This window comes from Denticeps clupeoides, unplaced genomic scaffold, assembly GCF_900700375.1.
Source record: "Denticeps clupeoides unplaced genomic scaffold, fDenClu1.1, whole genome shotgun sequence".
Lineage (NCBI taxonomy): Eukaryota > Metazoa > Chordata > Actinopteri > Clupeiformes > Denticipitidae > Denticeps > Denticeps clupeoides.
This window is the reverse complement of record NW_021630004.1, coordinates 340,966-355,301: the sequence shown is the minus strand read 5'-3', so window position 1 is coordinate 355,301 and position 14,336 is coordinate 340,966. Positions and strand designations below refer to the sequence as shown.

Here is a 14,336-nt window from a genome sequence, read left to right as displayed (position 1 = left end):
TGTATGTCCATTTCTAACTACATATATTAGTTTATCCATCTATAGAGCATATTGTCTATAGATGCCTTTTTCCCAGAGCACTTGTTTATTCTTGCTCCCTCTGTCTTACCGCATGGTTTGGACTCTCTCCTAGGCTCTCCTCTCCTCTTTCTGTCTCCACTGTTTCCTCTGAAGGACAGAATGACAGAATGAAAGCTGAGGGGACTCAAAACTGAAACAGAGACAGACAGGGGAAGAGAGGGGGTGGAGAGAGTGTGGTCAAGAAAAGGACAATAGAAAGGACTAATGGAAAGGAATTTCATTTGAAAAAAAATGCTGAGAAAACTGGACAACAAAAATGCATCCTGGAACCAGAAAGGAGATGGGACAAATACATATTTTTTTCTTTCAGGGTTCACTATGTAAATGGTGACAAATACAAAAGAATACTTTCACATTTGCCAATGTGTTGAAAAAATGTCACCAAATCATGCAGTCATCTAAGGGAGAAAATCTTCAGTCACAACAGCACACAAAACAGTTGTATTAAAGAACCATATTGTGTCTTTGTGGGACTATGTAATGATGTTACCAGCACCACTATTCTCATGATTTGTCATTATACCCTGCCCCTGACGTTTTAATTATTTGAGAGGAAAACTGGAAGGGATATTGGCCTTCTGATGCGTCTCTTTAAATATCATCCCACCACATGGATCAGAGATTAACATGACATTTCACAATATCAATAAATAAATATTAACAGGTAACTGTGGTATAATAATACACTATGTTGAGATGGTGGTGTTGGTGTGCTGTGGCCACATGCAAAGGGCCAAAAGTATTACCGATATATGCTGATATTTGCTTAAATATAAAAAAGGACTATGGTAGAGCTGATGAGGAATATATATGTATATATATATATATATATATAAAAAAATATAAATTTTCACTAATTTGCATATTTATAGTTGATATTTTATTGATAGATTATTATGTACGTAAATGTATTTAAAGCTCCGAAATTAAATTTGTCTTCCAGATAGCCTGAATACTTGCCCTTTAGTTTTTACCTGAGGTGCTTTCTACACAAAGGTGTTCTATGAAACCCATTCAGAAATGCACATGCATGCACACACACACACACACACACATACACACACACAAAACTTACCAGGGATTCAGAATCATTTATGTAGAAAGCACCTATACTTTCATTTAAAAAAGAAAATTTAAGAACATAGTCAAATATCTAAATTAAATTGTATATCAACATACACTATGAACCTGTGTATACAGAGATAAGATAAATAATAAGAGTTTCTATGGTTTTAATGACAGATAATGCCATACAGAGTTATTCTTGAGCTATTTGAATAAATGCTAAACCAACTACGTGTCTCTTTTGACGTCATCTGCATGATGTTTTATTGACAATCTAACGAACCAGTATTATACATTCTGAATTGACTGCTTTTATGATACATAAACTCTAGCACATATAATGGATTTCGGCCACCTGTATCACCCAAGTGAAAAATATATTGTCCCCTTGGTTAACGAATGAACCCAAGACTGATTCCTGCCTGCCCTGTAGAATGTAGACAGCGGTTGTGAAGTAACAGTGAGCTACATAGCAAACCAGAACGGAAAATGTATCTGTGAAGACCATGGAGCCACAGGCATCTCTCAGGTCAGTTAAAATCAGAGTTCATTTGAAAGGCACTGGACAAATTTTGTATCCATGGGATGATATCATGAATTCATGTGAAATAATAAAAGTGTGAATGGAACAGTCACTTCATTGAAGAGCACTCTTTCAGCACAACAGTGATCCAAAATGTACAGTTAGGTCAACCTCTACAGAATACTTGTGAAGGGTTTAAAATGTACTTTAAGGGCTACACAATTTCATGGCAGACAGTGTGTGGCCTCACACCTCCCAGGCTCTGGCTTTGTGTGCATGGAATTCAAATGCTCTCCCTGTCACATCATGGGTCTCTAAACTGGCGGTGGGTGTGAATGCAGGAAGGGTGATTTCTGTGGGAAAACATTCATGGGTTAGCCCCACTCTGTGCCCAGTATCCCATCATCTTAAATTTAAAGCACGTATCTTCATTTCTGCATATCATCGAACAGTTATTTACCTTTATAAGCCACTTATTCTGTCATGCCAAGGATGAGGCATAAGTGCCTAAGAAAAAACACACAGGGACTATCATGAACAGAAATAACACACAGATAGATAAACTGAAATGAACAGCAACACAGGGAGAGCCACGTCACTAACTTCAGAAGAGCTGTGTGACCGGTGAAATAATAACAGGTGAAAAATATTGTATATTTTGTAGTTTCATGTCCTTTTTGTCAAAATTTTTATTATTGCTCCATTTAGATTCCATAAGCTGCTGAGCTCTAAAAATTACTTTGAAATTGTAATGGAAAGCATTGCATTTTTTTACATTTACAGCCTTTATCCGAAGCCCTTATCCAGAGTGACTTACAGTCAGTAGTTAAAGTAAAGTGAAGTGATTGTCACACTGGGACAGTCCCCCCCCTAGAGAATGCTGAAAATACTGAAGTAACATATAAACTATCACTTTATTAGTGACAATTAAATTCATCATGTTGTCTGCTCTGTCCATCTGAACCTGCATCCTGCGTTGTGGTTTGTTGTAGATATAAAATATGAGAAACATTTCATTCCCGAAAAACCTGTATTATTTTTGGGACCTTGATTTTTAAAATCCTTTTATTTTGTGTGTGCAAACCTTCGCACTTGACTTCTCAGTTTCCTGTCAGAAAAAACCTGAGACTGAGCTAAGATGCACATTTATAAAACATGTTTAGTCTTTTTACTATTGTTTATCATTGTCATCTTTTTAATTATTTCATATATTTGCTTCCTACCCCTTTCTACATATCTGTTACCTTTTGCATATAACTGTCACCTTTTAAACAGTAAACTGTAGGGCCATGCAGTGGCTGCACACCAAGCCAACAATGCATGCCCAACAAAGATAAGGCTCTTATTCCCACTAACGACTGAACAGGTCAAAAACATCTACAAGCATGTGCAACAGCTACCTGGCAATAAGACGTGTAGACTAAAAAATTATTTTTACTTTATTTTTGCAGTCTTAATTCTCCACAACATTACCGCTTCCCAAAAAAAGTTCCAAAATTAAATTGTTCTATTGTTAGAAAATATCTGTGAAACCATCATGTGACCATGGGTATGATGTGATGAGCTTGTGTGTAAATGAAGAAGAGCCACGTGCAAGTGATGTCATGACTCGACACCAAGGGAGCCGAGCAGAAGGAAGAGCAGAAGGGAGATGAGAGGACTGCAGAGGAAAAGCAAAGACCTAGCTGAGAGTAACTGTTACCAGAGAAAGAAAGGTAATCTCATCATCTCAGTTCCTCCATCACAGTTGTTTTTATCTGGTAATGGATCATTTATACAAAATTTGAGCTTGGACGTATAAGTGTGTTTTTCGTTATACTGTATGTGTGTTGTGTTGGTGTTTGTCTTCAGGGGAACAATATTAAGCAGATTGAGAAAAAATGCAATGGAATATTTTGTAGCAGAGAAACGAGCATGACCTTTCAAAATAGTTTATTTTGGGCTGGCCCTGTCTTCCATGACGGAATGTAACTGGTGGGGACAGGTGGGAGAAGGGATGGGCTTATAGGATCCAATATCAGATTCCAGACATAGAATTGAAATTCTCAACCTCAGCATAAATACAGTAAATGCATGCATGTGTCCAGAGTATTGTTTGTCCAGTTCCTCTGTGAGCAGGACAAGTTGTGTACTTCATTACTGTAGCTGTGACTACAGTAGACATGTCTAATATCTCTTTAGTTCTTTTATCTTAAGAATGACAGAAGCTGCACACTTACAGTTGCTAAATGTGTTCTCCTTGTTGCGCAATAAAGCTTTTTCTGTGTGTAGCAGTGAGAAATATCCCCACTGAAGCATGTATAGAGTTAGAGTTTTCTATGCATACTAGCTCATTTTGTGATTGGCCGAAAGTAGAATGCACACCAAGTAGCATATTCCTCCAGTAGCTTGAGGTAGACAGCCACACACTGTCACATGGCTGATTCCCACATGCAGTCTGATTTCCAGTACCACTCAGTACCAGCAGTCAGTACCAGCAGTCACCCAGGGACACCGGGTCTTTCAAAAAATGAATCATAATTTAAACAGTAGTTTTATTTGAACATTGAGAGACAGAACAAAAATAAAAAATCATGAAAACACAAGACAGACAGCACTAAAAATAAGTAATGATCTTCTCAGCTGTCCTCACTATCCGCTGTAGGGTCTTGAAGTCCAATTCCATGCATTTGCCAAACCAGCTGTTTAGAATGCTCTCAAGAGTGGTGGAAAATGGGCTTTCCTCAACCTCTGCAGGAAGTAATTTGGAGGGGAACATTTGGAACTGTGTTTCTGGGGTTGAAGGCCTCTCTCTTACTTCTTTAATCAAAAGCAACATCTCTGAAGTTAGATGCTTAGATATAGAACCATGATTCAATTTCATCATTTTAGCAATGGAGTTTTTCTTGGACTGTAAGTCCTCCACGATGATGATTTTGCTTGTCAAATATTAAGGGATATGGAGGGATTTCATTAAGGAGGCTAATCGTTCTGACCTTAACTGTAACTATTTCAAGTAGTGAATGTATGTATGCCGGTGTACCTGATTAGGGAGTCTTGCTCGATCACAGCTGGGCTCAATCCGGATTGGTTGACCGAGGTTCCATAAGAGAGGGTAGCCGCCACTTAACGGCACAACTCCCACAATCCCTTTTGTGCCATGATGTCCGGTTTCTGTGCCTCCTTCCCCACACAATCCCCAGTTGTAGTAGTGTGTTTGACAGATTCTCTATTTTGTGCACAAGAACATTATTTACCAGCACTAAGCGGGAGTGCTTTTCTGGGTGTGTTCAGGTATATAGAGCATCGTGTTAAAAGGCGAGACAGATCAACGCAACATGCAACATAGAAATAAACCCACACTGACTGATGTTTTAATTTTACTTTCTTTAATAGGATGACAAATGCATCAGAATTCATAGTCTTAATCAACAAATGGAAACAGCAGTTTATTGTTTAATTAATATTACTTAAATGCTCCCCAACTTACCACTGGGCATACCACTGGGGTGCAAAGCAATAATACTGGAGGAAGGGGAGCACTAGAGTGCATATGGCAGTGTAGACATGTTTCAGTATTTGTAAAGTTTTGAGAAGACATTTCCTGGCTTTCCACTTCATTAGAGGTGTCTAAATAGTGAACTCACAGAATGATGACACACACAAGACATCCAAGAAGCAAAGGAAAATGGCTGGGAACAACACGGGCTCATCTAATTGAGGAGCGGGCCCTCTCCCTGCGGGCCCTAACTTGGGATTCAGAGGCCTCGCCAGCCCTCTCCCTGATTGGCCTATCCAGTGCAACACAACATATGCATATGAATATACATAAGGACTGACAAAACACAGTGTCTCTTCATTATCTCCCCCAGCGTCCCTTTGGGAGACCCTCCTCTCGGGGAACACACCCGCGGACAGATCCTTGGTGCTGTTGGGCATGCTCGTCCGAACCTGCAGTGGACCGGGCTCTTCACTGCAGGGAGCGTGGGTGACAGCTCCAATGCTACACCGGATGACGGCATTGTGCTTCTTTGGGAGCTGGTACTGGTGGTAGCTGGGAGGGGTGGACTCTCTGCAGTGGAACTTTTGGGGAGTGGCCAGGCAGAGGGGAGGTGTGTCCATGACCTGCATGCGGAGAGGTGGGCCCTCCCTCCAACCTCTTCCAGCAGCTTACCCCAGCATTGCCTTCTTCTTCCTCCTTTCTGTAAGCCTCTTGTGCCTCTTGTTCCCAGCTGTCTTCACTCTCCTTTGTAGGCTCTTGTGGTCAGAAGTGTTGCAGTTGCCGTACCAGAGGAGGCTCTCGACGGTGCCTCTGTAGAATATGGTGTGGATGGGTGGGGGGAAGGCTTGTCTGTTTCAGCCTCCGCAGTAAATGTAGTCTCTGCTGAGCTTTCTTGACCCCTGTCCACGTAAGTTCCTCAGTGATGTGCACACCCAGGAACTTGGTGCTCTTTACAATCTCCACCGCTGAATTGTTTATGATGAGAGGGTTGTGGGCATGATGTGATTTTCTGAAGTTAATTTTATCTTGTGGACTTCCAGATAAAGTGAATGATTAATAAAACAAACTGATTGAGACATAAAAAAAAATAAATAAAGATGAAATCTAAATATCTCATAAGGTGTCAAAGGCCAGATGGGTTTTCAAATGGGATTCAAAAACTGACAGAGAAGAGGCCTGTCAAATCTCTAGAAGGAGATCGCTGCTACAGAAAAAGCACAATCTCCTTTAAATTTGTGCTGAGTCCTGGTTACACTAAGGAGCAGCTGATCGGCTGACCTGAGGGACTGCATGGGTGGAAAAGGCTGGAGCAGCTCATAGAGAAAGGATGGAATTTACATTTTTTTTATGAATTCTAAATGACATGGACAGATAGTGTAATGAAGCTGAAATAGAGGGTAATGTGTTCAAATGTCTGAGTGCCAGATTAAAATATGCACCAGTTTGCACCCTCTGGAGATGCATGATAGAAGAAGCACTGACCCCTATATAAAGTGCATTGCAGTAATCCAGCCAGGTGGTAACCAAGGCGTGTATTACTGTCTCAAAGGAAGCAATGGGCCAGCTGTCTCAGTTGGAAGAGGTTTGATTTAACAACTGCTTTAATTTGACTATCAAGCTTAAGTTCAGCATCTAGAGGGTGGTAGTAGCCTAGTGGGTAACACACTCGCCTATGAACCAGAAGACCTGGGTTCGAGTCCCACTTACTACCATTGTGTCCCTGAGCAAGACACTTAACCCTAAGTTGCTCCAGGGAGACTGTCCCTGTAACTGATTGTAAGTCGCTCTGGACAAGGGCGTCTGATAAATGCTGTAAATGTAAATGTAGTTTGACCCCCAAATTTGTGGCAATTGTCTTATCATACTGGGCTAAAGAATCTAAATACACCTTACTGGTGTGAGACTGCCAAAAACCACCACTTTAAGGCATTTAAGTAATGGCTGTACAGAGCATGTTCCTGTATTTAAGGGGCATGTAGATCTGGTAGTCATTAGCATAAAAGTGAATTGATTGATTATTTTTCCTTTTTTTTTCAATGTTCCCTTCTTGTTGGTGGGAAATAAATAAATAAATACATACATAAAAAGAAGAGAACTGGAAAACTGCACAGAATAGAACCACCCAAGGTGGTGGCGAGGACAGGATCCTTGTGGAATAAGACGTGTCATTGTTGGGTGTGGACAGGCAGCCTGGTGAACTCTTCCTTTTTCCCACACCCAGTGAAGCTGGTTCTGCTGACAGCCATGTAAATCTGAAGGGTTGGCCACTACAGGCCAACCCTTCAGATTTACATGGCTGTCAGCTGGTGCATTGGGGGCTGAAGAGCACAAGAGACCATCTTTCCTGCAAGGAGGCAGGGTAGAGGGGTGGATAGAGACAGACCACACATAGATAATATATATAGTAAGTAAAAGCATGTAAGAGAAGGTCAGAGAAGAAAGCAAAGGTAAGATCATCTTGCACTGAACCTAAAAACCCTAGCCCAGCTGGGACCAATGAGGGGGCAGATTGGGCCAGGTGAAAAATGAAAAATGCATTGGCCAATAAACTCAATATGTATTGTTTCCTGGATGGTGGATAGTTCATCCCAACATGTCACCAAGTCAGCTGGGATAGCAAACTTCTCACTTCTATCTCAGTGACTTTTTGTTGCCAGTGTCTCACTGTGGAAACACATGAGTGAATTTATGATTAAAACAATGGCAAACAAGATGGCTCAACCTGGTGGACTGGGGATCCAGAATATTACATAGGTAATGATAACTTTGCAACAACTCTCAAACCAAAGATCTATTTTTCTTGACTCACTTTGTGAGCTTGATTTAGTAAAAAGTTGATCCACTTTGAAAACAAATTGTTTTTACATAGTCATTACATAGTAATTATTCATATGGGCATAGTTTATTGTTTGTTCCCACCATAGATTTGGAGAATAGCTTTAAAACAATATTTAGTGAAAGTGAAGTGATTGTCATTGTAATACACAGCACAGCACATGACAAAATGTGTCCTCTGCGTGTCCAGTGCCCCAATATGAGAACCATTTCTCTGTAGCTTACAGTAAGGTCAATATCGCCTGTCAAAATCATAGTCCCCCCAAAACATTAAGACTTTGTTCACTTAAATCCCACTCAATATTGATCCACACCCAATTTCAGCTTCATAAGTGAGTCATGTGTTTTGAATCAGCAGGTTTGTCAAAAACTGTGACAATGAGACCTGAAATGAGATGAGACCATCTGACATGGAATGACCCGTATGTTATTTTTGAGTAAAGTTCAATTAATTCCTTTTTAGGAGATATTTGACAACACCAATCTGGCAACACTCAGTGCAAGACCCTGAAAGATAGTGTAAGGTCCTCCTCTCCCGTTCTCTGTTTACCTCTGTTTTCTGTCCTTATAATGAAACTTGATTACATACCATCAGCATACCCCACAAATGCGATAATAATTTTGTAATAATTACCAAACCGCTACCAAATCAAACATGCAGATGCATAATCAGGGTTACCATTATCATTGGTAAACTATTGAATGTAGTCTCAATAGACCATGCAGTCTTCCCATCAAATATTATTTCTGTCAAATTCTCATGTGTCTAATGACGTGTGTAATACTGCATAGCCTGGTGTGCAAAATTGTAGTGCATTGTGTACTGATTGGGGGTCTAACAGTGTTTTGGCCTTTGCAGTGCATTGAGAGCTCTGACTGCTTGGGGGAAGACGCTCTTGAAGTGTCTGGCAGTTACAGTTTTGATTCTGCAGAACCATCTGCCAGATGGTAGCAGGGAGAAAAGGGCATGTATAGATGGGTGGAAGTGGAACCCCGATGATGGGCTCTGCTGCTCTTCACTATCCACTGCAGGGCCTTCTGCTCAGTGACAGTGCAGTTCCTGTACCAGACAGTGATGTTGCAGCAGAGAACATCTCAATGTTCCCCCAGAAGAATGATGTGAAAATGGGAAGAGGGAAGTTGTCCTTCTTCAGCTGTATGACGTTGCTCGGCTTTCTTGGTGGTGGAGGTGGTGTTGAGGTTCCAGGAGAGGTTGTCTGTCATGTGTACACCCAGGAAGTTAATAATATAATATTTTAGTACTTTTGGTCCATCTGAAGACTCCTCTTGCTTCAGCCTTTATGGTGTTTGTGGCTGTGGTGACCCTGTGGTACATTTCATGCTGGTATGTCTCATCAGCAGGTCATTACCAGGAACCAGGATCTAGATTAAACTCATGTGGCTGGGACTGAGTGGATATGGTAGATGACTAAAAAGATTTTTCTGACACTGTATCAGAATTTTATAGTCTATGCAAAATTGTACAGTTACAGGGAAGACAGAATTGGTGTGGTGTGTTAAAATTTTCTCTTTTGAGTTAGAATTCCTGTGGCAGCATTTTGAACTTGTTGGATTTCACTGCCAGATGATGCCGGGCATTTCAATAAGTAGAGCATTATATATCCTGGGATGCGATCTGGCAGCCATGACCCTGCCTGTACTCTGAATTGCTGTGTCACAGATGAATCCCAAGAAGCTTGAAGCCCCCAGACACCCTCCTGAGGACACAAGCAAGCAAAGTTTCTGGATGGTGAGTGTAAGGAGGAGATTTAAATGTCGTGGTGGATGAAGGGTACTGATTGTGATCTGACGTTATCTTCCATAGCCAGGTAATTATGAGCGTACAGTGCAGCGAACTCAAGACTCCTTCAAGACGTGCAATGATGTTGCAGCCTGTTTCCAGGAGCGAGCACACGTTGAGAAACTGTATGCTCAACAGCTCAGTCTATGGAGCAATAAGTGGAAGGCCATTACTGACACAAGTGAGTGTGGTTGTCATCTACTACACTTACAAGACATTTTGAAACAGCAAAATAAGATTATTTAAAAAATGTTTGATATTTAATTGGTTGTTAGCAGCCACACTAAACAAACCAAGCAGACACAGTACAACACACGGCGACACAGTTAAATGTGTCCTCTGTGTTTAACCATCACCCTTAAAAATTAGAGCCACCAGTGGCAATTACTAACCCAAGCAATTCTGATTGTTTTGAACTAAATTTGTTTAACTGCCAAGCATTGACACTAAAAGTATTTGTTAGTATGTCAGAAACCACCTGAGATCCAGGAATTATGTGTGTCCATTAACATGTGTGATCAGATGTCCTCTTTCTCCTCTTTATAAAACCTGGAAAGTGTGTCTGGTCAGGTTTTCAAAATGGTCTGTGTTTCTGAGCTTCCTAAACATTCATATAAGATAAGATAAGATAAGATAAGATAAGATAAGATAAGATAAGATAAGATAAGATAAGATAAGATAAGATAAGATAAAATAAAATAATATAAGATTTATTAGTCCCACAAGTGGGAAATTTACATTGTCACACAGGAAGTGGACAGTACAAGATAAGAGCAGCAAAAGACAATAGCAACTGTATAATATAAAATTTCACTGTACAAATAAGCAAATAAATAGTCCTAGAATAAAATAAAAAACATGTCGGTATATACATAGAAGATATATTTTTGATTTTAGATTTTACATGCAGTACAGTATGTACAGTACTGTATGTATAGAGTGGGTATATGTGTATATCTTGGTCATAATGAACTAGTTTACACTGTCAGACATGGTCAATACTACAGGAAAGCACACAGCAAGTGAGGACATGAGCTGTATATTTAAGCATGTTTAAACACAGCAATAATTTCAGAGACTCTTGGCATAAAATATGACAGTTTAAGAATTAAGAATTTAGGGTATTTGTCAAGCCATAAAAGCCTCAAAATCTAACTGGCCAACACAAAAATTGTAATCATCATAATGTCTCCTTGTCCAAACTGTGGAGTGATGGAATACATTTGAGAACCACTGACTTACAGCAATTTCTGATCTAATAATTAACATTAATTACAGTAACTATTTCACAGCATATATCTATAGTTTAGACATGTAATCCTCTCCGCTTAAATCACTCATTTTGAATAGTGCCACATATTATTACGATTATTACTATCTCTCTGTCTCTCCGTCCTCAGGAACACTCTATGGTTCCCTCATGCAGGCCTGGCAGTGTTTCTTTCTCTCGGCTGAGCGTCTTTCTGTTCTGCATTCCTCCATATCTCAGTCTCTTCTTTCTGAGGATGGAGAGCGACTGCAAATCTGGCAGAAGAACACTTTCCAACGCAAGATGTTTTGTGGCTTCCGTGAGTCACATGACTTCAAAACCAGCTTTGAACAGGCTCAAAAACCCTGGTCAAAAAAAATAAAGAAGGTATAAAAGAAATAAGGGCAGAAACTGTTCCCTTATTCTAAATTAGAATATGAGATAAGACAAGACCTTTATTAGTCCCACAAGTGTGAAATTTACTTTTACTTTGGTATATTTATGTCTCATAATATTAACTTTTATTTGTTGTGTGAAATAATAAGATATGATTCTTTAAAATGACTTCTTGTAAATGGTCAGATTAAGTGGCTGTTGCTTTTGTACATTTACAGAACATGTACATGTACAAAAAGAATAACATCACAATGTCTTTATCTTTCGTTTATGGACCTGGCTTTCTGCAGCTAGAGAAAAGTCGTATGGCATATTACAAGGCCTACCAGAGATATCAGGCTGCAATGGAGCATGAGATACAAGCAACAAGGGACAGTGTCAACCCCAGCAGTAAGAAACTTAGCAAGATCCAGCAGGCCAGAGAGAAAGCCAGCCATGACAGGGACAATGTGAGTCCTTGTAGGATAAATCTAATGTATTATATGTTGATGGCATACATGTTCATTACAATTTTTTATTTAGTGCTCTTTAGTGAAATCTATGCAACCTCTTTGTGACATAACTGATAATATGTCTATTAGACTCGCTCTTGAATGGATTCTTTGTTCAAAATCATGAATCTTTGTTCTCAGTCTTGTGCACATTATCAGAAGGTTCTAGAAGACGTTTCCTCCTACATTCCCTGCTACATGCAGGAAATGGAGGCCATTTTTGAGCAATCACAGGAGGAGGAGCGGAAACGTATCAGCTTTCTCAAACAGGCTTTTTTGTCAATACATCGTCATTTGGACATCACCAACAATGAGAGGTGTGTACATATATATACACATACACACACACACACACACACACACACAGTACAGGCTATGAATGAACACATGTGGAGTTATGTACTTAACAACACCAACATTTATTAAACACCTCTGGGAACTCCTTCAAGACTGCATTTCAGGTGACGACCTCTTGAAGCTCATCGAGAGAATGCCAAGAGTGTGCAAAGCAGTAATCAGAGCAAAGAAACTAGAATATAAAACATGTTTTCACTTATTTCACCTTTTTTTGTTAAGTACAGAACTCCACATGTGTTCATTCATAGTTTTAATGCCTTCAGTGAGAATCTACCAACGTAAATGGTCATGAAAATAAAGGAAACACGTTGAATATGAAGGTGTGTCCAAACTTTTGGCCTGTAGTCTGTGTGTGTGTGTGTGTGTGTATATATAGTATGCCTTTTGATCTGTTTCATCTGCAACATCCTTCCTGTCTATCCTTTACTGTGCATGCAATATTGTAACTATTGTAAAGACTTTACATTTTGTGTGTTTTGTAACTATCAGTGTCAAGGCTGTATACACTGAGCTCCACCATGCACTCTTGTCCATCAATGAGCAAGAGGATCTGCGATGGTGGAAGAATTTTCATGGCCCTGGAATGCCCACTGATTGGCCCAGATTAGAGGTTCTGTCCTTCCACACATCCATTTATTCAGTGATTTGGTGTTCTTCATTTTTGAGGGTCAACTCTGAGTGTCACTACTGATTGTAATTTGCACTGGATAAGGGTGTCTGATAAACATATGCTTTGTCAGGAATGGGTTCCACCATTGTGCAAGTTGAAACGTGGAAAAAAGCCATCACAAAAAAGTCTGGATGAAAGAATGTAAGTTTTTTTATGCCTTTGGAGGCTAATCTTTGGCGGGCAGGGGTTATCTGTTTCTGACATTTTGAAGTTTTCCCATCTCTTAGAGTGATTATAGGAGGGGTTAAAGTGCGTGCTCTCTACAATTATGTTGGGGATGAAGCCGATGAACTCTCATTTAAAGAAGGTATGACCTGAAAGTTTTGCACAGAACCTGTCAAACTGATCCTTTACAATACACTAATGTGTATTCATATTTTGGGGCTAACATTTTGGGAGTCCATCTTGGGGTTCTTGAAATCAAAACCTCCTGATATCAAACATGCAGTAGAATTTTTAAATGGACAACAACTTTTACAAAGCTTACCCAACACCCATGTGGGTTGCCATGAGTGCAATCTTCCGGTCACAAGTCTGCTTCCTTAGCCATAATCATACAATACAGATTAAGAGATATTCTCCTCAACCAAATGGTGTAATATAACACAAAAGTGCTGAATGTTTTCAGAATTACAATGAAAGCCTATAAATACACTACATATTTGAACATGCCAGCATACCCTGATTTGTGTCAATTGAACCTCCCCAGGAGAGCAGTTTCTGAAAATTGAAGATGAAGATGAACAAGGATGGTGCCGTGGATTGAAGGAGGGTGGCAAAGAAGGCTTCTATCCGGCCAGTTATGTAGAGGTGGTGCAGTGACCACCAGGTGTAGAGCAGATCTGTTCACTATAAAAAAATATTTATGCCTTATGAAGATTACACTGATCATGCTGTATACTGTAAAAAGCTGAATAATTATGTAGTCTTTTACTAGTTAGGTTTGAAAAAGGGAAGGTAATTTTATATGTGGGGTAATCTTATCTGGCCTATATGGTACATACATCTAATTAAGATGTGTTTTTAATAATTAAGCCATGTGACATAATAGATATTTTTATTCTTACCACCCAGTCAAGTGTCCTATTTCAAACTCCCGAAAATCCTTGTTCTTTGTCCACCTTTGGAATAAATGAAATGATACTGTCACGTCTACGGACTTACAGGGGAAGGAAGCGCAGAGGTCTGACATTCTGGGAAGGGTTTTTTTTATTATTAAATAAACAATAAACACAAATAAAGAATGGCGCGGTGGCTGAAAACGATTTAACTTAATGAAGAACGTAAACAAACCCGTAGGCGTGTGGCGATTGCCAGAACTCAAAATACACTTGAAACAAAACCAGGTCAAGTTCGTGCAGAGAGTCCACGAAAATGTCGTCCCTTT

The 14,336-nt window shown here is 39.8% G+C and overlaps 2 protein-coding genes across 5 annotated transcripts in view; both read left to right on the top strand.

Moving 5' to 3' along the window:
* The window catches only part of LOC114780053 (SH3 and multiple ankyrin repeat domains protein 1-like), a 66,702-nt gene extending 65,327 nt beyond the window's left edge, over positions 1-1,375 (top strand). For all 4 annotated transcript variants that reach the window (XM_028967555.1, XM_028967556.1, XM_028967554.1 and 1 more), the window contains one exon: positions 134-1,375. In XM_028967555.1, the coding sequence (XP_028823388.1) occupies positions 134-215 (82 nt within the window). In that variant the 3' untranslated portion in view covers positions 216-1,375. The remainder of the gene's footprint in view (positions 1-133) is intronic.
* Positions 1,376-3,265: 1,890 nt separating this feature from the next.
* Positions 3,266-14,095, top strand: LOC114780054 (protein kinase C and casein kinase substrate in neurons protein 2-like). The gene is made up of 10 exons (XM_028967560.1): positions 3,266-3,384; positions 9,667-9,735; positions 9,811-9,967; positions 11,187-11,422; positions 11,722-11,880; positions 12,064-12,239; positions 12,769-12,889; positions 13,020-13,090; positions 13,177-13,256; positions 13,659-14,095. Exons 2-10 carry the CDS (start codon positions 9,667-9,669, stop codon positions 13,769-13,771), a joined length of 1,182 nt encoding a protein of 393 aa, XP_028823393.1. The 5' UTR covers positions 3,266-3,384; the 3' UTR covers positions 13,772-14,095.
* Positions 14,096-14,336: the final 241 nt, after the last annotated feature.